Consider the following 23,167-nt stretch of genomic DNA (forward strand, 5'->3'; position numbering starts at 1 on the left):
CTCTTTCAAACGAGCCCACAACCTTCGAGACCTTTTGGTCCATAGCTCCTTCCCTGACCCTACCTCCCAACCCGGCTCGTTCCCCTGCTCCCCCCACGTTGCCGCACTTGCCCTTACCTCTCCAACACCACCCGCCTCACTAGCACCCACCATCGACCCTATCCCATCATCCACTCCTTCACCTGCACCTCCAGCAATATTATCTATTGCATCTCTTGCTCTCTCTGCAATTCCTTGTACATCGGACAAACGGGACGCCGCTTGGCTGACCGGTTCGCGGAACACCTTCGTGACATCCACCTTGCAAACGACACACCACGTCTCACGCCATTTCCGCTCCACCGGTCACTCCTTGCAACACCTATCTGTGTTCGGTTTGTCCTTACACAGAGGCCATCCGGATTCCCGTTTGCGCCGTGAACAGGAATTAATCTTCTCTCTTCGCTCTTATACGCCATTTGGTCTCAACTCTCCCCCCCCCTCATCTAACTAACCCCCCCTCTCCCCCTCCTCCTCCTATCCTTTCCCCCACCCCTACTTCTTCAGTCCTTCATCCTTTCACCCCTACTCCCCTTCCCTTCTTCCCTCTTTCTCCCTCCCTCTTCCCCTTCCCTCTCTCCCTCACTCCCTCCTCTCTCTCCCCTTCTCTCTCTCCCCCCTCCCCTCTTTCCTCCTTCATCCCCCTCCTCACCTTCCTTCTCCCCCATCGTCTCCTCTTCCCCCTTCTCCTCCCCCTCCCCTTCTCTCCCCCCTCCCCCTCTTCCCCTCCCCCCTCCCCCTCTTCTCCTCACTACACCACATGACTTTACACATCACATCACTAATACACACACCAACTAATACATACTAATACGTACTAATACATACTAGTACATACTAATACTTACACCAACCCTATACATACACACGTCCAGACCCCGCATACGCACTTATACTCTCTCACACACACACACACACACCTATACATACTATACATACACCAACCCCATACATACGCACGTCCAGACCAATCTTACGCACTAATACTCTCTCATACACACACACACACCACACCCTATACATACTAATACATACACCAACCCTATACATACACACATCCAGACCCCTCCCAAGCACTTTTAGCTGGTCCCTCAACCCGTTTATCAACCCTATTATCTCCCCTTATTTCGCTCTCGCGTCTCATGTTTGATCTTTGACCTCTGGCCGAAATCAGATCGCCATGTTGATTCGTTAGCTACTGCACGCATTTTTTTTTTTTTTCTCTCCTTCTTTCTGTGTTTTTCTCTCTCTGTATCTTTCTGTTGAAGAGCGTAGGCTCGAAACGTTAAAGACTTGTTTCATTTATATTTCCTGAGCGCCATACTAATACAATTGTTCGTTTGTTTTCCACCCGCCTTCGTCTTTTGTCTATTTTCATAAAGCTTCCCGTTATATATATATATATATATATATATATATATATATATATATATATATATATGCATGTATGTATGTGTGTATGTATATTTGTTGTAGTAGAGGTGCGATAATTCTGTACCTTTTCTTTGATTTTTCAGTTTTGACCATTTTTATTGAAAAAAATGTTCCAGGTTTATGTTATGCATATTTTTGCCTAAAACAAAGCATACTCAAATTTTTAACAATAAATCAAAACTGAAAAATTACGGACAACTAGGAACTGGGCAAAAGTTTCTTTTCCCGCTCCAGAAAAAGAATAGGATTTTTAAAAAAAATTTATTTTACACAAATAAAAAAAAATCTGGTGAAAATTTGAATTAATTAGATGAATTTTTTAAAAAAATATTTGTAATCTTCGAAACTTAGACAGCTGGAAAAAAAAATTACAATTTTTGGAGCACAAAACAATTTCCGACGCTATTCGTTAGAGACGTCTATTAATGAAATTAATATCGAAAACGAAGAACGGCTATTCCTTATTGTTCGTTTTTTGTTTTCATAATCTCTCTGCAATTCTGCTATTCTATTATTCGTTCCAGTCTGTTTTGGTTTTTCTATCTGCAATTCCGGCCGGGTCGGCTTTTACGTTTTCCCGCGAGAAATATGTCCAGTATGTTTCGGTTCCAAATTTTTACCATTTTAAATATTACAATACATATTTTAAAGCATAAACTCATTTCTCTTCCTATCTCATCATTAATCCCAACATATTTCGCATATTTTATTTTATTTCATGTAATTTCCTGCCTTGTACACCTTTTACAAATACATAACACAAACCCTTGTTTTTATCCATACCGACAGCTCGTATTTATCTCTCGTGAATTTATAATTATAGATAATCTAGTTAATTAATATATATTATTTAATTTTTCCCTATCTTCATCAACGTTCCTTTAACCTCTATAGCCAGTCTATACACCCTTAATTTTACCCATTATATTTCAGAGTTCAAATCGCTCCAAGACCGCATTTATGTTTCTTGTTACCCGTGAACGCACTCTCTCTACAGTATATATTCCGAGGTCGACTTGCGGAGAGTCCAGAATATATTCTGTCTGTGGTTCTTTGTTTTGTATCAGAGGTCAGTTTACGGACGTGTTCACAAACACACAGACATATATATATATACCTATATATATACTCTTTTACTTGTTTCAGTCATTTGACTGCGGCCATGCTGGAGCACCGCCTTTATTAGTCGAGCGAATCGACCCCAGGACTTATTCTTTGTAAGCCCAGTACTTATTCTATCGGTCTCTTTGGCCGAACTGCTAAGTGACGGGGACATAAACTCACCAGCATCGGTTGTCAAGCAATGCCAGGGGGACAAACAGACACACAAACATATATATATATATATATATATATATATATATATATATATATATATATACATATATTCGACAGATTTATTTCAGGCACACACACATATGTGTGTGTCTATATTGGTATAAACAAGAAAAATGGAGCTTAAAAAACGAGTATATCTCTTTTTCTTGTTTCAGTCATTTGACTGCGGCCATGCTGGAGCACCGCCCTTAGTCGAGCAAATCGACCCCGGGACTTATTCTTTGTAAGCCTAGTACTTGTTCTATCGGTTTCTTTGGCCGAACCGCTATGTTACGGGGACTTAGGAAAGCAACATCGGTTCAAATGCACTTTCGAGGCTTTTGGTCACTTGCCCAAGGTGACCGTGTCCAGTCTCACTGTGTGCGCGGATTTGGTAAACGGAAACGGAAAAAAGCTTGTATATATATATATATATATATATATATGCGTGGGTGTCTTTGTGTCTATGTTTGTCCCCCCACCATCGCTTGACAAACGATGTTGGTGTGTTTATGCCCCTGAAACTTAGCAGTTCGGCGAGAGACCAATAGAATAAGTACTAGGCTTATACAAAGATTAAGTCCTTGGGTCAGTTTCTTCGACTAAAGGTGATGCTCCAGCATGGCCACAGTCAAATTACTGAAACATGTAAAAGAGTATATATATACATATAGGTGGAGAGCTGGCAGAGTCAATAGCACACTGAGCGAAATGCTTAGCGTTATATCATCCATCGTTACGTTCTGAGTTCAAATTTTGCCAAGGTCGAATTTGCCTTTGTCCTTTTATGAAGGCACAATGGCCCAGTGGTTAGGGCAGCGGACCCGCGGTCGGAGGATCACGGTTTCGATTCCCAGACCGGGCGTTCTGTGTGTTTATTGAGCGAAAACACCTAAAAGCACCACGAGGCTCTGGCAGGGGGGGGGCGACCCCTGTTGTACTTTAAACGGCGGTGCATCAGCATGGCCACAGCTCTGAGCTGAAACTAGATAAAAAAAAATATTAGGAAAAGACATAGGTAGAAACTCTATAAGATGTACCCAGTGTAAGCTATGGACACATAAGGGGTGCAGCAATGTCAAAGGAAGTCTAACTAGGAAGATAGTTTTTGTATGTGGCAGATGCTCAGGAGCAATAAACACTGAAAATGTACAGAGAACAACTTCCGCCACATTCCAGGAAGAAAAACTAGAAATTATTGATAGCTTCCGTTACCTAGGTGACTAAGTCAGTAGCGGGAGTGGGTGTGCTGAAAGTGTAGCTGCTAGAATAATAATAGCCTGGGCAAAGTTCAGAGAGCTCTTACCTCTGCTGGTAACAAAGGGCCTCTTGCTCAGAGTAAAAGGCAGACTACGGTGCATGTGTACGAACAGCCATGCTACATGGCAGTGAAACTTGGGCCATGACTGCTGAGGATATGCGTAAGCTCGCAATGAATGAAGCCAGTAAGCTCCGATGGATGTGTAATGTCAGTGTGCATACTCGACAGAGTGTAAGTACCTTGAGAGAAAAGTTGCCCCTAAGAAGCATCAGTTGTGGTATGCAAGAGAGACAATTGCGCTGGTATGGTCATGTGGCAAGAATGGATGAGGATAGCTGTGTGAAAAAGTGCCACACCCTAGCGGTTGAGGGAACCTGTGGAAGAGGTAGACCCAGGAAAACCTGGGATGAGGTGGTGAAGCACAACCTTCGAACATTAGGCCTCACCGAGGCAATGACTAGTGACCGAGACTTTTGGAAATATGCTGTGCATGAGAAGACCCGGCAGGACAAGTGAGACCATAACCCATGGCATTTACCAGGGATGATAGCCAGCCCACTTATGCATACCTTTCCTTCATTGGACACTAAACTCTGCTTGCAAAGACCTGTTGGAGCAAGTAAAATCGAAATTGAACCAAATTCGATGACTGGCACCCGTGCCAGTGGAGTGGGGTCTCTGCCAGAGCGGCTGTCTGGCTTCCATGCCGGTGGCACATAAAAAGCATCATTTGAGCGTGATCATTACCAGCGTCGCCTTACTGGCACGTGAAAAAACTGTTGAGCGAGGTTGTTGCCAGTGCCACTGGACTGACTCCTGTGCATGTGGCATGTAAAAAACACCAATTCAAGCATGGCCATCGCCAGACTGGCCCTCGTGCCGGTGGCACGTAAAAACACCCACTACACTCTCGGAGTGGTTGGCATTAGGAAGGGCATCCAGCTGTAGAAACTCTGCCAAATCAGAGTGGATTTGATAGACAGAAACTGAAAGAAACCTGTTGTATATATAATATATATATATATATGTTTGTGTGTCTGTGTTTGTCCCACCACTATCACTTGACAACCGATGTTGGTGTATTTACATCCCTGTAACTTGGCAGTTCAGCGAAAGAGTCTGATAGAATAAGTACTAGGCTTACAAAGAATAAGTCCTGTGGTCGATTTGTTCGACTAAAGGTGGTGCTCCAGCATGGCCGCAGTCAAATGACTGAAACAAGTAAAAGAATAAAAGAATGGCGGCATATCAAACGCTGGAAGAAATGCAATCAAACATTTTCTCTGCCGATTCCAGTAACAATCATCATCATCATCATCATCATCATTTAACGTCCACTTTCCATGCTGGCATGGGTTGGACAGTTCAACTGCGGTCTGGGAAGCCAGAAGGCTGCACCAGGCTCCAGTCTGATCTGGCAGTGTTTCTACAACTGGATGCCCTTCCTAACGCCAACCATTCTGTGAGTGTTGTGGGTGCTTTTTACGTGCCAAACGAGTCTGGCAAACGGCCACGATCGGATGGTGCTTTTTATGTGCCACTGGCACAAGGGCCAGGCGAGGCTGGCAATGGCCACGATCGGATGGTGATTTTTACGTGCCACCGGCACGGAGGCCAGTCGGGGCGGCGCTGGCAACGCTATAATAATAGAAATTAAGGGTTCCAAATTTCTGGCGCAAGGCCAGCAATTTTTGTGGGGTGGGTGTGGGGCGGTTTAGTTGATTACATTGACTTTTGACTCTTACTCTATTTTATTGGTTCCTGAAGAATGAAAGACAAAGGTAACCTCAGCAAAATTGAAACTCAGAAGAAATACAGCAATTTGGTTTCCCATCACACTCCACATTTCTACCTGCTCACCATTGTATATATTTAGGGCTAAAAAATCCACAAGGTGGATAGCCATATGCTAGAAGAAGATCACATACGATCTAAATACAAAGAAAGAATGTTCTCCAGAGAAAATTCAGCAAACACCGAAGAACATTCTTTCTTTGTAGTTAGATCATATGTGATCTTCTAGCATATGGCTATCCACCTAGTGGATTTTTTAGCCCTAAATATACTCGTATTGGAATTTTTTCTAATTTTTCAGATTTTTTATATGCTGGGCTACTAGTTTTAAATCGCTATTAATTAAATTAATATTCAATTTATCTCCCTCATTATTTAAATGCTCACCATTGTAAATAGAAATATTAATAATCAATTCTTTTATTAGCCACAAGGGCTCACATAAAATAAACATTAAATGACATGCAACAACCCAAAAGACAAAAACAGGACAATACAATAGGTTTTACGGCATATAAACAATCATCATCATCATTTAACGTCCGTTCTCCATGCTAGCATGGGTTGGACGGTTCGACCGGGGATCTGAGAAGCCAGAAGGTTGCACCAGGCTCCAGTCTGATCTGGCAGTGTTTCTACAGCTGGTTGCCCTTCCTAATGCCAACCACTCCGTGAGTGTAGTGGGTGCTTTTTACGTGCCACCTGCACAGGTGCCAGGCGAGGCTGGCATCGGCCACGGTTGGATTGGTGCATTTTACGTGCCACCTGCACGGAAGCCAGTCGAGGCGGTGCTGACTTCGGCTATGATTCGGATAGTGCTTTTTACGTATCTCCAGTCCAGGGGTCCTGGCATGTGCCGGGTGCCAGTCATAGGATTGGTTCAATTTTGATTCCAACAATATATATAGAAAAACAATATATATAGAAAAACAATATATATAGAAATAACAAATTAAAACTGCCAATAGGGGAGGTGCTTTAAGGTCCTCATGGAGAAACACACAAAAGCCACGGGTGCCTGATCAACAGGGCAAGAACCCTTCTTTAATTCCCTTTTTACAGGTGCATGCTCAGAATTGGTCCTTTCACACTGGCCCTTCTTCCAATATTCACCCAACTTTCAACAAACTTCCCTCTCCATCCTCAATTCCCTTTTCAAGGGAAACTTGAAAAGGTTGATGAGGGCCTGGCCAAAGAGGAAAGTGTCTGTCTTCAGCCCTTTCAAATAAGTCCACCATACTATGAGGAAGCTAGTAGTACATTGAACCCCAGTGTTTTACTGGTACTCAATTTATCGACCCTGGAAGGATGAAAGGCAAAGTCGACCTCAGCAGAATTTGAACTCTGAACATAGCGGAGGGGATAGGCGATTACATCAACCCCAGTGCTTAACTGGTACTTAATTTATCGACCCTGAAAGGATGAAAAGCAAAGTTTACCTTGGTGAGATTTGAACTCTGAACGTAGCAGCAGACGAACTACCACTAAGCATGTCGCCGGGTGTGCTAATGAATCTGCCAACTCACTGTCTTAAATAATAATAATAATAATAGTCCTTTCTACAGGAAGCACAAGGCCTCAAATTTGGGGGAAGGGATTAAGTCGATTACATTGACACCAGTGCAAAACTAGTACTTATTTAATCGACCCCAAGAGTAAGAAAGGCAAAGTCAACCCTGGCAGAATTTGAACTCAGAACGTAGCGAAAGGCAAAATACCTATTTCTTTACTAACCACAAGGGGCTAAACACAGAGAGGACAAACGGATTAAGTTGATTATATCGACCCCAGTGCGTAACTAGTACTTATTTAATCGACCCTGAAAGGATGAAAGACAAAGTTGACCTCGGCGGAATTTAAACTCAGAATGTAGCGGCAGACGAAATATCTATTTCTTTACTACCCACAAGGGGCTAAACACAGAGAGAACAAACAAGGACAGACAGACGTATTAAGTCGATTACATCAACCCCAGTACGTAACTGGTACTTATTTAATCGACCCCGAAAGGATGAAAGGCAAAGTCGACCTCGGCGGAATTTGAGCTCAGAACATAGCGGCAGACAAAATACCTATTTCTTTACTACCCACAAGGGGCTAAACACAGAGAGGACAAACAAGGACAGGCATAGGTATTAAGTCGATTACATCGATCCCAGTGCATAACTGGTACTTATTTAATCGACCCCAAAAGGATGAAAGGCAAAGTCGACCTCGGCGGAATTTGAACTCAGAACGTAGCGGCAGACGAAATACCTATTTCTTAACTACCTACAAGGGGCTAAACCCAGAGAGGACAAACAAGGACAGACAAATGGATTAAGTCGATTACATTGACCCCAGTGCGTAACTGGTACTTATTTAATCGACCCCAAAAGATGAAAGGCAAAGTCGACCTCGGCGGAATTTGAACTCAGACCATAGCTGCAGACGAAATACCGCCAGGCATTTCACCCGGCGTTCTAACGTTTCTGCCAGCTCACCATCTTAAATAATAATAATAATAATAATAATAATAATAATAATAATAATAATAATAATAATAATAATAATAATAATAATAATAATAATCCTTTCTATTATTGGCACAAGACCTGAGATTCTGGTGGGAGGGGACTAATTGATTACATTGACCCCAGTTCTTGACTGCTACTTATTTTGTCAACCCCGAAAGAAGAAAGTCAAAGTCCACCTTGGCACAATTTTCCAAGGCCCCACATTGGGATTCCCTGATCTGGGACTTTTCCATTTCCTCTCTTACCTTAACCGTTTCTGTTTCTTTGTGTTTTATTTTCTCAGAACTGCGACTTGCTCTCATTCAACTGGCCGTTACCACTTCGAAAGAGGACAACCTGCGCAATGCCTCCATCAAAATTGCCGAAGCAGCCAAAAGAGCTGACGTTGTTGCGCTACCCGTAAGTAAGAATTACATTTCGGTTTTGACGGGATTCCAAACTCCAAGAAACAGTTAAAACAATTTTTGGAACAGAGATCTTTATCTTTTGTTTTTTATTTGTTTACGTTTCGGCTGATATACCCTCCAAGCCTTCATCAGGTGTCTTGGGGAAATTTCAAACCTGGGTTCTCATTCCTAAGGTATTTTCCGATGTTGTTGTTATTATTGTTATTATTATTATTATAATTATTATTCAGGTCACTGCCTGGAGTCGAACTTGGAGAAGATCCATTACAACGGTTGGAAAAAAAAAATCCGAGTTCGATTCCAGGCAGTGACCTGAATAATAATAATAATAATCATCATCATCATCATTTAACGTCCGTTTTCCAGGCTAGCATGGGTTGGACGGTTCGACCGGGGTCTGGGAAGCCAGGAGGCTGCACCAGGCTCCAGTCTGATCTGGCAGTGTTTCTACAGCTGGATGCCCTTCCTAACACCAACCAATAACAACAACAACAACAACATTGAAAAATACCTTAGGAACGAGAACCCAGGTTTGAAATTTCCCCAAGAGACCTGATGAAGGCTGGAGGATATACCAGCCGAAATGTTGTGTTAACAACAAACAAGATGAGGACAAATATCCGTCAAGTGTAAATAATGTATATAATTCCTCACCTCTTAAATATAGAAATGAACTCATACATGGAAATGATATATGTATCTTTTACTCTTTTACTTGTTTCAGTCATTTGACTGCGGCCATGCTGGAGCACCGCCTTTGGTCGAGCAACTCGATCCCAGGACTTATTCTTTTGTAAGCCCAGTACTTATTCTATCGGTCTCTTTTGCCGAACCGCTAAGTAACGGGAACATAAACACACCAGCATCGGTTGTCAAGCAATGCTAGGGGGACAAACACAAACACACAAACATATACACACACATACATATATATATATATATACGACGGGCTTCTTTCAGTTTCCGTCTACCAAATCCACTCACAAGGCTTTGGTCAGCCCGAGGCTATAGCAGAAGACACTTGCCCAAGGTGCCATGCAATGGGAATGAACTCGGAACCATGTGGCTGGTAAACAAGCTACTTACCACACAGCCACTCCTGCGCCTATATACATATATACGACAGGCTTCTTTCAGTTTCCATCTACCAAATCCACTCACAAGGCTTTGGTCGGCTCAAGGCTATAGTAGAAGACACTTGCCCAAGGTGCCACACAGTGGGACTGAACCTGGAACCATGTGGTTGGTAAGCAAGCTACTTACCACACAGCCACTCCTGCCATGGCGCTTTTTTTTTTTTTGTGATGTGTTTGCTTGCTTCCCCTCTCTTTAGAACCTGGTTATGCATCTGGTCGGGCCATGGAGAAATATCACCTTACTTGAAAACTGGTGAAGATTGGTGACAGTAAGGGCATCGAACTGTAGAAAATATGATCCTAAAAATTCCATCCGCTGCAAGCAAGCATGGAAAAGTGGACATTAAGATGAGGAGGATGGTGATGGAGATGAGGAGGATGTGATGTTGAAAGCCATGACAACAGCAACAGCAACAACATGTGTGTTTGTTCTAAGTTTCCTTTTCTCTCCCTTCCAGGAATGCTTTAATTCTCCATATGGCACTGGTTACTTCAAAGAATATTCCGAGGAAATCCCCGGAGCTTCAACTGAAGTCTTAAGTAAAGCTGCAAAACAAAATAAAGTTTACGTAATTGGAGGTTAGTTGCATTTTTTTTATTTCTTTCCTTATCTATATGCCTGTCTAATTAAGAAATCGTTATCATAATAAATAGTAAAAAAAATCATTATAGGCGCAGGAGTGGCTGTGTGGTAAGTAGCTTGCTAACCAACCACATGGTTCCGGGTTCAGTCCCACTGCGTGGCATCTTGGGCAAGTGTCTTCTGCTATAGCCCCGGGCCGACCAATGCCTTGTGAGTGGATTTAGTAGACGGAAACTGAATGAAGGCTTGTATATTTGTTCTTACCTGTTTCATGTATGTATGTAAAATCCGCAAATTTCCAAGCAGAAAACGGAATAGAACTGTCATTTCCTTCCACGGAAATACCCAAAATGAAATGGTTTGATTATGTCGAATTATATTGAAGGAATGCCTTTTTTGTCTAACTATTTATCTCTTACTCTTTACTCTTTTACTTGTTTCAGTCATTTGACTGCGGCCATGCTGGAGCACCGCCTTTAATCGAGCAAATCGAGCCCGGGACTTATTCTATCGGTCTCTTTTGCTGAACTGCTAAGTGACGGGGACGTAAACACACCAGCATCGGTTGTCAGGCAATGCTAGGGGGACAAACAGAAACACAAACACATATACACACATATATATATATATATATACATATATACGACAGGCTTCTTTCAGTTTCCGTCTACCAAATCCACTCACAAGGCATTGGTCGGCCCGGGGCTATAGCAGAAGACACTTGCCCAAGATGCCACGCAGTGGGACTGAACCCGGAACCATGTGGTTGGTTAGCAAGCTACTTACCACACACCCACTCCTAGCCTTACTATATATCTGCTTGCCTAAGTTTTTATCTGTATATCTATTTAACTATATATCTGCCTATCTAATTATCTGCTTTAAGGTAATGAGCTGGCAGAACCTTTAGCACTGCTGGACAAAATTCTTAGCATTATGTTCTGAGTTCAAATTCCACCAAGGTCATATTTGCCTTTCATCCCTTTCAGGGTCAGTAAAATAAATACCAGAAAATTGCTGGCCTTGTGCCAAAATTTAAAATCAGTACTTTGCTTATTTTCTAATGTTTTTTTTTCTTTTTATTATTTCATTTTCTATACAAGGTTCCCTTCCAGAAGCCAAGAATGGAAAACTGTTTAATACCTGCCCTGTTTTTAACCCGGATGGGGAGATGATTGCTCAGCATCAGAAGGTGAAATTCCATACAGTTTATTAGTTTCAATATCAGTTGGTTTGCATCATCAACATCATCGTCTGTTTTCCGTGCTGGCACGGGTTGGACGGTTCGACCGGGGATCTGGGAAGCCAGGGGCTGCACCAGGCTCCAGTCTGATCTGGCAGTGTTTCTACAGCCGGATGCCCTCCCTAACGCCAACCACTCCGCAAGTGTAGTGGGTGCTTTTTACGTGCCACCGGCACAGGTGCCAGGGGAGTCTGGCATCGGCCACAATTGGTTGGTGCTTTTAACGTGCCACCGGCACGGAAGCCTCCCAAGGCGGTGCTGGCATCAGCCATGTTTGGATGGTGCTTTTTATGTGCCACCGGCACAGAAGCCAGTCGAGGCGGCGCTGGCAACGGCCACGTTCGGATGGTGCTTTTTATGTGCCACTGGCACAGGTATCACAACTACTATTTCCATTGATATTTGTTTAGTTCTGCAAATTTAGACATTCACATCAAATTACTTTGGCGTAAAAAGCACCATTCAAGTGTGGTCGATGCCTATACCGCCTGAGTGGCCCTTGCGCCAGTGGCACGTAAGAAGCACCCACTACATTCTCGGAGTGGTTGGTGTTAAGAAGGGCATCCAACTGTAGGAACATTGCCAGATCAGATTGGAGCCTGGTGCAGCCTACTGGCTTGCCCAGTCCTCAGTCAAACCGTCCAACCCATGCCAGCATGGAAGTGGACCTTAAATAATGATGATGATGATGATGATGATGATGATATGTTTGTTCTATCAAATTACACCACCCTTCGCCTTTGGGTGCCTTGAATGATGTTCACATCATCATCATCATTTAATATCCGTTTTCCATGCTGGCATGGGTTGGATGGTTTGACCAAAAACTGGTAAGCTAGGGAGCTGCACCAGGTTCCACCCTGATTTGGCAGGGTTTCTACAGCTTGATGCCCTTCATAATACCAACCACTCCAAAAATGTAATGGGTGCTTTTTACACACCACCAGCATGGGGGCCAGTTACGAAATCCTGGAATTAGCCATGACTATGATTTCACGTGGCTTGACCGGTCTTTGGCCAGACTCCCTCGTCCTTGTTTCTTCCTCTACATTTTTTATTTTTTTCTATTGGATTGATCACCATGAAGTCAAAACACACTCCCATATACATTATTTACATTCGACAGATATTTGTCCTCATCTTGTTTGTTGTTAACACAACATTTCGGCTAATATACCCTCCAGCCTCCTTCGACAAATATTCTTCAGATGTAAATAATGTACATAATTCCTCATCTCTTAAATATAGTGTCGCCTTACTGGCACTTGTGCCGGTGGCATGTGAAGAAAACATTCAAGCCTGGTCGTTGCCAGTGCCGCTGGACTGGCTCCTGTGCAGGTGAAAAGTAAAGAAGCACCGTTTCGACCCTTTGCTTGAGGAGACCTATTGAGTCAAGTGCATCAACATGAAAAATCAATGGAAATTGTAGTTGTGATCCCTGTGCCGGTGGCACGTAAAAAGCACCAACTGATCGTGGCCGTTGCCAGCGTTGCCTGGCCCCTGTGCTGGTATCAAGTAAAAAGCACCTACTATCCTCTCTCAGAGTGGTTGGCGTTAGGAAGGGCATCCAGCTGTAGAAACATTGCCAGATCAGATTGGAGCCTGATGAAGCCTTCTGGCTTCCCAGACCCCGGTCGAACCGTCCAACCCATGCTAGCATGGAAAACGGACGTTAAACGATGATGATGATGATGATGATGACTCCTATATACTTCTACTAAACTGGCTCCTGTTTCTTAGTGTCGGCTTGTCTCGTGTCACCTTCATTCGGTTAATCCCAACATGCCCATCTCTCCTCCTCTTCTTATCACCTTCACTTTGTGTCCAGCATTGTCCGCAAGGACAGACGCTGCACTAATTATTATTAGTCAGCCTCTGTTCTTTCCGGAAATGTCCTCATTCAGGAATTCCTTCATTGCACCAGACTCTACTGCAGTCATCAGTTTGGAGCACTTCAACTGGAATGTCAACAGCTTCACTCACAATTCGAAGAGGCTGTAAGGGACAAGAGTAGAGGCATCTTCCCGCAGATCATCATCATCACCATCGTTTAACATCCATTTTCCATGCTGGCATGGGTTGGAAGGTTTGATATGGAACTGGCCATCCAAGGAACTTTCCAGATTCCAATTGTCTGTTGGGGCATGGTTTCTACAGCTCGATGCCCTTCCTAACGCCAACCACTCTACAGAATGTACTGGATGCTTTTTATGTGCCACCATGTGAAGGCGCATGGCTCAGTGGTTAGAGTGTGGAGCTTATGATCGTGAGGTTGTGAGTTCGAATCCAGGACCGGGCTGCGTGTTGTGTTCTCGAGCAAGACACTTTATTTCACGTTGCTCCAGTTCACTCAGCTATAGAAATGAGGTATAGAGATGAGCGTCACTGGTGCCAAGCTGTATCGGCCCTTTGCCTTTCCCTTGAATAACACTGGTGGCATGAAGAGGGGAGGCCGGTATGCATGGGTTTCCATAAACAACCTTGCCCAGACTTGTGCCTGGGGGGGATAACTTTCTAGGTACAATCCCATGGTCAGTCATGACCGAAGGGGGGTCTCAGCATGGGTGAAATTACGCAGTACTGGCACAAGTGCATTTTATGTGGCGCCGGCACCAGAAAAGGACAAGCCTGTATGTATGGATGACAGCGATTCTACTTAGCTTGATGCATCTTTACACTTTCCGCCTAAAGCAAGAATTTTTTCTCCATGGCAAACCACACTGAAAGGCCTCTTTACGGGTCAAATATGTCCCAGACACCTTTGTTCTGATCTAAAGTTTATTTAATAAGATTCTATGTTTCCTGCCTGAAAATGCTTCCTGGGAAATTAAAAACTTTTTATGTTTTCTTTTTAAACCAGGTACATTTATTTGATATTAATATTCCTGGGAAAATATCCTTCCAAGAGTCCAAGATTTTGAACGCCGGCAATAAATTGACTACATTTAATACACGTGAGTTCAGTCTCCATCGTCACCATCATCATCATCATTATCATCGATATCATCATCATCAATGTCATAATCATTATCATCATCAACATTGTCATCACCATCATCATCATAATCATCATGCTCATCATCATCATCGTTGTCATCATCATCATCACCATCATCATTGTTGTCGTTGAATCATCATCATCATCATCATCACCATTTTTATATCTGCTTTTCCCATTTTAGCACAGGTTGGACCAGACTTATTGTGGCCTGTTTCTCAGGCTTCTTTCAGTTTCCCTCCACCAAATCCACTCACAAGGCTTTGGTTGGTTTTTGGCTTTTGTAAAAGACACTTGCCCAAGGTGCTGTGCGTTGGTACCGAACACAGAACCATGTGGTTGGGAAGCAAGCTTCTTACCACACTACCACACCAGCACTTATAATATGAGTAGAAAACAAAATTCAAATGCTCCAGCATGGCCACAGTCAAACTGGATCAGTGTGAAATAAAGTATCTTGCTGAAGAAGCAGTAGAGCATGTCATTTCCAAATTTCTGGCTGAGTGAATTGCGTCATGTTGCTGTTTTTCACACAGACGGTGCCCAACTGACCCTACTATACTGTGTAGTCAACAAAATCAAAACCAAACAATGTACACATGCAAAATTAAAAATATAAAACTGCAACATTTTACCCATCACACCCTGTATATTTGTGTGTGTATATTATAAGTGACGCCAGTGCAGCCTCCACTGGCTTCTGTGCCGGTGGCACATAAAAAGCACCATCCGAACGTGACCGATGCCAACCCTGCCTCGAATGGCTTCTGTGCCGGTGGCACATAAAAAGCATCGTCCGAACGTGACCGATGCCAACCCTGCCTCGAATGGCTTCTGTGCCAGTGGCACATAAAAAGCATCGTCCGAACGTGACCGATGCCAACCCTGCCTCGAATGGCTTCTGTGCCGGTGGCACATAAAAAGCATCGTCCGAACGTGACCGATGCCAACCCTGCCTCGAATGGCTTCTGTGCCGGTGGCACATAAAAAGCACCATCCGAACGTGGCCGATGCCAACCCTGCCTCGAATGGCTTCTGTGCCGGTGGCACATAAAAAGCACCATCCGAACGTGACCGATGCCAACCCTGCCTTGACTGGCTTCTGTGCCGGTGGCACATAAAAAAGCACCAACCGATCGTGGCCGATGCCAGTCCCCTCTGGCACCTGTGCAGGTGGCACGTAAAAAGCACCTACTACACTCGCGGAGTGGTTGGCGTTAGGAAGGGCATCCAGCCATAGAAACACTGCCAGATCAGACTGGAGCCTGGTGCAGCCCCTGGCTCCCCAGACCCCGGTCGAACCATCCAACCCGTGCTAGCGCGGAAAACGGATGTTAAACGATGATGATGATGGTGATTTTATTTAATGCTTATATATGTAATTTTTTGTCTTTACCTTTTTCAGCATTTGGTAAGATTGGTATTGGCATATGCTATGATATCAGATTTGCAGAAATGGCACAGTTGTATGCTAAGCGGGGTATGTACAATTTACGGGTAACACTAGATCTTGATTTTAGGCATTCACCACCAAACCTATCTATATCCAACTAAAGCTCTTACTTGTTTATAGATGTGCTATTGTCCTTTTCCTGCTTCTTATGTTTTGACAATTTCCGTTCATTGTGTTTTTTACCTTTGATATATATATATATATATGTATAGGGCGGCGAGCTGGCAGAATCGTTAGCATGCCGGGCGAAATGCTTCGCGGTATTTCGTCTGTCGTTACGTTCTGAGTTCAAATTCCGCCAAGGTCGACTTTGCCTTTCATCATTTTGGGGTCGATAAATAAACTACCTGTTTCGCACTGGGGTCGATATAATCGACTTAATCCGTTTGTCTGTCCTTGTTTGTCCCTTCTATGTTTAGCCCCTTGTGGGTAGTAAAGAAATATATATATATATATATATATAGATATATATATATTTATATTCTTTTTTTCTCTCCTTGTTTCTTTTCTGTGTATCTTTCTGTCAAAGAGCGAAGAGCGTAGGCTCGAAACGTAAAAGACTTGTTTTATCTCTATTCCTGAGCGCCATACTAATACATTTGTTTGTTTGTACTCCACCTGCCTTCGTTTTTTGTTTATTTTCGTAAACCTTCCCCATTATATATATATATATGTGTGTGTGTGTGTGTATGTTCCACTTGACTGGCTCCCATGCCAGTGACATGTAAAAAGCACCATTCAAGCATGGCCAATGCCAGTACCACCTGACTGGCCCTCATGGCACTTAAAAAGCACCCACTACACTCTCTAATGTTCAGGTCATTTGGGCAATGCTGGCGGTATATTCTCCATATCGTATAAATGATGTACCACTCGCAGTGGCGCTGGAGAGAGTAGAGTTTCAAGGCTTTAAGGTGGTCCCAGTAATTGAGATCAGTCATACCTTCAACTCATTTAGTGAGTACCCTCTGGGGTGATTCAATCCTCGAGATGTATGTATATATGTATATGTATGTATGTATGTACATATATATGTCAGGTCACTTTCGAGTGCTACTGGTAACATGTAACCCAGTACAACCTGTTGCATGGTCAGGTCGTCAGCGACTAAACCGGCAACCCCACCAAGCTTGCTTGGTGAGGAGGGTGTTTATTGGACACCCTGCGAGATGAAAAACAAAACCCGTCAAAGGGCGGAAGAACTCTTGAGAGTCAATGGCCATCCAATAAATGTATCTTGCGCGGGGACATAGAAATAATCGGACTGAATACCCGATTGCGTGGTTAAACTATTGGGAGTGAAGGACTCCTAGTCTTTCTTAGGGCATTCTTCTAGGAGAAGGTAACTCAGGTAACTGGGATAACTCCGACATAAAACCTGCGGCTCAGTGGTTACCGATGATGTTGATTGTTCTTCTTTTCGGATTATAGTTGCTGTTGCTTAGTGAGTGAGATTGACACAGTGCACAGCCTTTCCTCACTTTAAAAAAAAATCTTCTTGCACAGACATTGCACGATAACAACATTGATTAAGCTTCGTGCAATGGCCATACTCGATAATGAGGGGGCAGCCACCATATATGTAGTAGGTGCAGGCGTGGCTGTATGGTAAGAAGTTTGCTTCCCAACCACATGGTTCCGGGTTCAGTCCCACTGCGTGGCACCATGAGCAAGTGTGCCTTCTGCCATAACCCTTTTTTATTAATATGTATGCATGTGATGTGTTACTCCCTTCTTGCTTTGACTTCACATGATAATTGTGGATGAGTGTCAGCATCATGCAAGCAGTGCCCTTCATTTCTAATCATCAGTGAAAACATGTCTTGTTATGGTGAAATATTCCCTTACATGGCCCCCTACACTAATGCTTTCTACATGGCACCATCACCAGTGCTTTCTACGTATTATCTCATAGCTTTGAGATTTCCATGCTGTAATTGCTTATTTGTAAAAGGACATTGTAGGGTTGGTGTGAGAGGCTGGATCTGACTGGTTTGAACATAAAACAGAAAGGTGGCGAGCTGGCAGAAACGTTAGCATGCCGGGCGAAATGCTCAGCAGTATTTCGTCCACCACTGCGTTCTGAGTTCAAATTCCACCGAGGTCAACAAAATAAGTACCAGTTACGCACTGGTGTCGATGTAATCAACTTAATCCCTTTGTCTGTCCTTGTTTGTCCTCTCTGTGTTTAGCCCCTTGTGGGTAGTAAAGAAATAGGTATTTTATGTGCCGCTACGTTCTGAGTTCAAATTCTGCCGAGGTCAACTTTGCCTTTCATCCTTTCGGGGGTCAATTAAATAAATACCAGTTATGCACCGGGGTCGATATAATCGACTTAATCCGTCTGTCTGTCCTTGTTTGTCCCCTCTGTGTTTAGCCCCTTGTGGGTAGTAAAAAAATAGGTATTTCGTCTGCCATTACGTTCTGAGTTCAAATTCTGCCAAGGTCGACTCTGCCTTTCATCCTTTCGGGGTCAATTAAATTAAGTACCAGTTACGCACTGGGGTCGATGTAATCGACTTAATCCGTTTGTCTGTCCTTGTTTGTCCCTTCTGTGTTTAGCCCCTTGTGGTAGTAAAAAATATTAAAAAATAAAACAGAATATTTAGGCCAGATACAGTTAGTTTCAGTGTTAAAGGGTTAAATCGTTTGTTTATTAAATGGTGCATATGTGTATATATGTGTGAGTGTGCGCATTTGTGCATAGTGTGTATGATGATGATGATGATGATGGTACAGTTATTGTTCTTTTTCTCTGTTTGTGTCCAGGCTGCAAGCTTCTTGTGTACCCAGGGGCTTTCAACATGACCACCGGTCCGGCCCACTGGGAGTTGCTGCAGCGAAGTCGTGCTTTGGATAACCAGTTGTATGTAGCCACAGTCTCACCAGCACGTTCTGAAACAGCATCGTACACTGCATGGGGCCACAGCACCGTTGCTAGCCCTTGGTAAGTCTAACCCCATTGTCATAACTGCTTGGTAATTGGTCAGCTATTGGTTGAAGTCATTTTAAAACCCAAACGCCTTCATTGCATGATGTCACCACTGAATGTCTAATTAACTGCTGTATTCATCATGTAATAATATGTCCTCAAGGATGATGATGATGTAGCCATTTAAGAAAAAGAAGCAGGTGATGGCTCTATGCTAGATGTTGGAAGGTTAAGAGTATGTTAGAAGGACAAGTGCGGGTGTCTTTGTAGAGAGAAGAAATGTGGATACCCTGCATTATAAAAGCAAGGGTGAGAATAGCTAGGAAGAAAATGGTGGTGATGGGGTACCAGAGCAAAACCTTAAGGAACAAGGAGGTCCTTTATAGCAGGCTCATTATGTGTAGTAAGTCAGTCCCCCTGGACATCACAGTGCTAGGACCCATAGGGCTAGTTACCATGACTTATAAATGTCTAAGATCACACCATTATCCTGGTATGGGATGCCATCCCATTGCAGGGTTACCCAGCCGAGTGGACTGGAGCAATGTAAAATGAAGTGCTTCTCTCAAAAACACCATACACCACCCAGTCCAGCAATTGAAACCATGGTTTTGTGATAATGAATGCAGCACCTTACCGACTGGGCCATGCGTTTTCACCAATGATGTATAGAGGTTTTACTTCATAATTAGCGAGTTGTTTCCCTTGGATCAGCAGCTGACTGTTTCCAGCAATAATCCAGGGTGTGGCAGAAAGGTTGCCCCGATTTCAAAATCCCTCTCACTTAACTCCTCTACAACCATTATCTTGTAGGGATGCATGGGGAGGGGTCATACATATCATCATCTGGAAAAGATTTTCTAACTAGAAAGGGCAACTATATGGGAAATTACCACCTGTGTCATCTCTTGTGAAAGGTAGGAGAGTCCAGTTTGCTGGACATTGTTGTAGAGCTGAAAAAGAAGTAATTTCTACTCTGCTCCTCTGGAAGCCATCTACTCGCAATACCAGAGGGCACACACTCTCCTACCCTAATGTAATCTCCAGGGATACAGGCATCCAGCAACAGGACCTCCGTAATGCTATGATGGACCGTGAAGTCTGGTGTAACATAGTAAATTCCATTGTCTCGACCAGAAGAGTCCAGTTTGCTGGACATTGTTGTAGAGCTGAAAACGAGGCAATTTCTACTCTTCTCCTCTGGAAGCCATCTACTCGCAATACCAGAGGGCACACACTCTCCTACCCTGATGTAATCTCCAGGGATACAGGCATCCAGCAACAGGACCTCCGTAATGCCATGATGGACCATGAAGTCTGGCATAGCATGGTAAATTCCATTGTCTCGACCACAGTCGAACAATGATGATGTGATGAAGATTCTGCAGACACTTTGATCGGACATGTGTAAGGCAGATGTATGTTTTCGTGTAGAACGTTTCGGAGAGTGTTGTATTGAAGCTGCCACAGCTACGACATTTTCTGGCCAGTAAGTGGTCCTAGGGCGGCCAGGACTTTTCCTGTTTAAAGCCGATGATGTTTGTTTGAAGTTGGGAACCCACCAACAAATTGTTTTTCCATCCTGTACGGAGTTCATAACGACGAAGCGCAAAGTTTCTTCGTAAGGAACGTTGTATTGTTACGACGGATTCAGTGTTCTTAGCAACAACAAATGCACAATGCCCTCCACTCCAGGCCATGGTGGGTCCTGCCAGAGACAGAAAAGCAAATCACATTTAATGAACTTTAGAGAAATACAAAGTTCTTTCATGCATCTTCATCTGTTTGATTTATGCTTCACTTCAGTCTTATCACCAAGTAATTTGGTTAATGAATTTGTTATATTTTTTTCATTACAAACACAGAATTAAAGTATCTATGTGTGTGTATTATATATATATATATATAGTAAAAGCACCATCCGCTCATGTCCGTTGCCAGCCTCGCCTGGCCCCCGTGCCGGTGGCACGTAAAAGCACCATCCGTTCGTGTCCGTTGCCAGCCTCGCCTGGCCCCCGTGCCGGTGGTACGTAAAAGTACCATACGTTCATGGCCGTTTGCCAGCTCCGTCTGGCACCTGTGTGGGTGGCACATAAAAAGTACCCACTACACTCACGGAGTGGTTGGCGTTAGGAAGGGCATCCAGCTGTAGAAACACTGCCAGATCTGACTGGGCCTGGTGCAGCCTTCCGGCTTCACAGACCCCAGTTGAACCGTCCAACCCATGCTAGCATGGAAAACGGATGCTAAATGATGATGATGATATATATATATGCACACGCGCAAAAATATCTATGTATGTACATATTATCTATTCCATTTACAGGGGTAAAGTGATATCAACCACCGAGCATGATGAAGATATTGTATATGCTGAACTTGGTAAGTGACACCCTCTGAAACGCTTATAACTTGGGGTACTTTTCGTTGCTACTCCTCTTCGCTGTTTCTCCTTTTCCTTCTCCTCCTCCTGACTACTACTGTTTCTAGTGGAGGCGCAATGGCCAAGTGGTTAGGGCAGCGGACTCGCGGTCGTAGGATCGCAGTTTCGATTCCCAGACCGGGTGTTGTGAGTGTTTATTGAGCGAAAAACACCTAAAGCTCCACGAGGCTCTGGCAGGGGATGGTGGTGATCCCTGCTGTACTCTTTCACCACAACTTTCTCTCACTCTTACTTCCTGTTTCTGTTGTACCTGTATTTCAAGGGGCCGGCCTTGTCACTCTCTGTGTCACGCTGAATATCCCCGAGAACTACGTTAAGGCTACACTCGTCTGTGGAGTGCTCAGCCACTTACACGCTAATTTCACAAGCATGCTGTTCCATTGATTCGGATCAACCGGAACCCTCGTCATTGTAACCGACGGAGTGCTTCCATTCCACTACTGTTTCTCCCTCTCCTCCTCCTACTGATACCACTCCCTATATTTTTTGTTTTTGTTTTTGTGTGATCTTTGCAGATATGGACTACGTGGACGAAGTGCGTGACCAAATACCGCTTCGGAATCAGAAAAGGAAAGATCTCTACGACGTCTCTGACCTTGCAGAATAATTGCAATTTTGCTAATTGGAACAACGAACAGTGCTGTGTGATATTAACTATTCTCTATCTTTTAGTCAAATTACAATTGTCATTATTATTATTATTATTATTATTGTGGGGAGTTGGCAGAATGGTTAGCACATTGGGAAAACTGCTTAGCGACATTTTGTCCATTTTTACGTTCAGAGTTCAAACTCCGCTGGGGTCAACTTTGCCTTTCATTCTTTCAGGGTCAACAAAGTCCCACTCGAGTACTAGGGTCAATGTAAATGATTTACTCCTTCTTCTGAAATTGCTGGCCTTGTACCAAAATTTGAGACCATTATTATTATTGTTATTATTATTATTATGTTACAATTAATAATAATTATAAATGATAGTAGATTAGTGGAATTATTAGAGCCTGGGGTTGGGGTGGATAATACTTTGCAGTATTTGTTCTGATTCTATACACTTTGAGTTCAAATCCTACTGGCACCAATTTAGCCTCTGATCCCTCCAGGGTCAATAAAATAAAATACCCATTGTATACAGTGGGGAGGGCAGTGATATCAACTATGTCCTTCCCCCGAAAAACACTGACCTTGTGTTTAAATTAGAAACAATTATTATGAATAACTGAGTGTGAAATGCTACTGAAGTCACGTTTGCCCTTCATACTTAAGTGGTTGATAGAATACCAGTCACGTACTGGGGCAGATGTTATCATCAACAAATCTCACTCCCACCCCACCAAATAAAAGTCGCTGTCCTTTGACCTAAATTAACCCATTTGCGCCCAAATTTTTTTCTAGTGAATGAAATTGCCTGATAATTCATAGATACTATTGTTTTGACCTAAATAATGGCTGAAAAAAATTTCTTTGAAATCCGTTTGACACAGACCGCATACTCGTTAAGAACATGTTTCATTCTTTGATACAGATCATGCACAAATCACAATTTGTATCAAGTATTTGTTTTATACCCTTATAAATTAAGGGTCAGTTTAAACGGAAGATCAGCATGAAGGG

At 43.3% G+C, this 23,167-nt stretch overlaps 1 protein-coding gene across 2 annotated transcripts in view; it reads left to right on the top strand.

Moving 5' to 3' along the window:
- The window catches only part of LOC115221687 (omega-amidase NIT2), a 26,164-nt gene extending 3,794 nt beyond the window's left edge, over window positions 1-22,370 (top strand). The window contains exons 1-9 of one of the 2 annotated variants that reach the window (XM_029791892.2): window positions 1,915-2,068; window positions 8,645-8,760; window positions 10,363-10,483; window positions 11,591-11,679; window positions 14,591-14,684; window positions 16,134-16,208; window positions 18,951-19,128; window positions 21,440-21,495; window positions 22,072-22,370. In XM_029791892.2, the coding sequence (XP_029647752.1) occupies window positions 2,062-2,068; window positions 8,645-8,760; window positions 10,363-10,483; window positions 11,591-11,679; window positions 14,591-14,684; window positions 16,134-16,208; window positions 18,951-19,128; window positions 21,440-21,495; window positions 22,072-22,163 (828 nt within the window). In that variant the 5' untranslated portion in view covers window positions 1,915-2,061 and the 3' untranslated portion in view covers window positions 22,164-22,370. Of the gene's footprint in view, window positions 1-1,914; window positions 2,069-8,644; window positions 8,761-10,362; window positions 10,484-11,590; window positions 11,680-14,590; window positions 14,685-16,133; window positions 16,209-18,950; window positions 19,129-21,439; window positions 21,496-22,071 lie in introns of those variants that run through there. The other variant, XM_029791891.2, reaches the window with a different exon arrangement.
- Window positions 22,371-23,167: the final 797 nt, after the last annotated feature.

Source organism: Octopus sinensis, linkage group LG18 (genome assembly GCF_006345805.1).
Source record: "Octopus sinensis linkage group LG18, ASM634580v1, whole genome shotgun sequence".
NCBI lineage: Eukaryota > Metazoa > Mollusca > Cephalopoda > Octopoda > Octopodidae > Octopus > Octopus sinensis.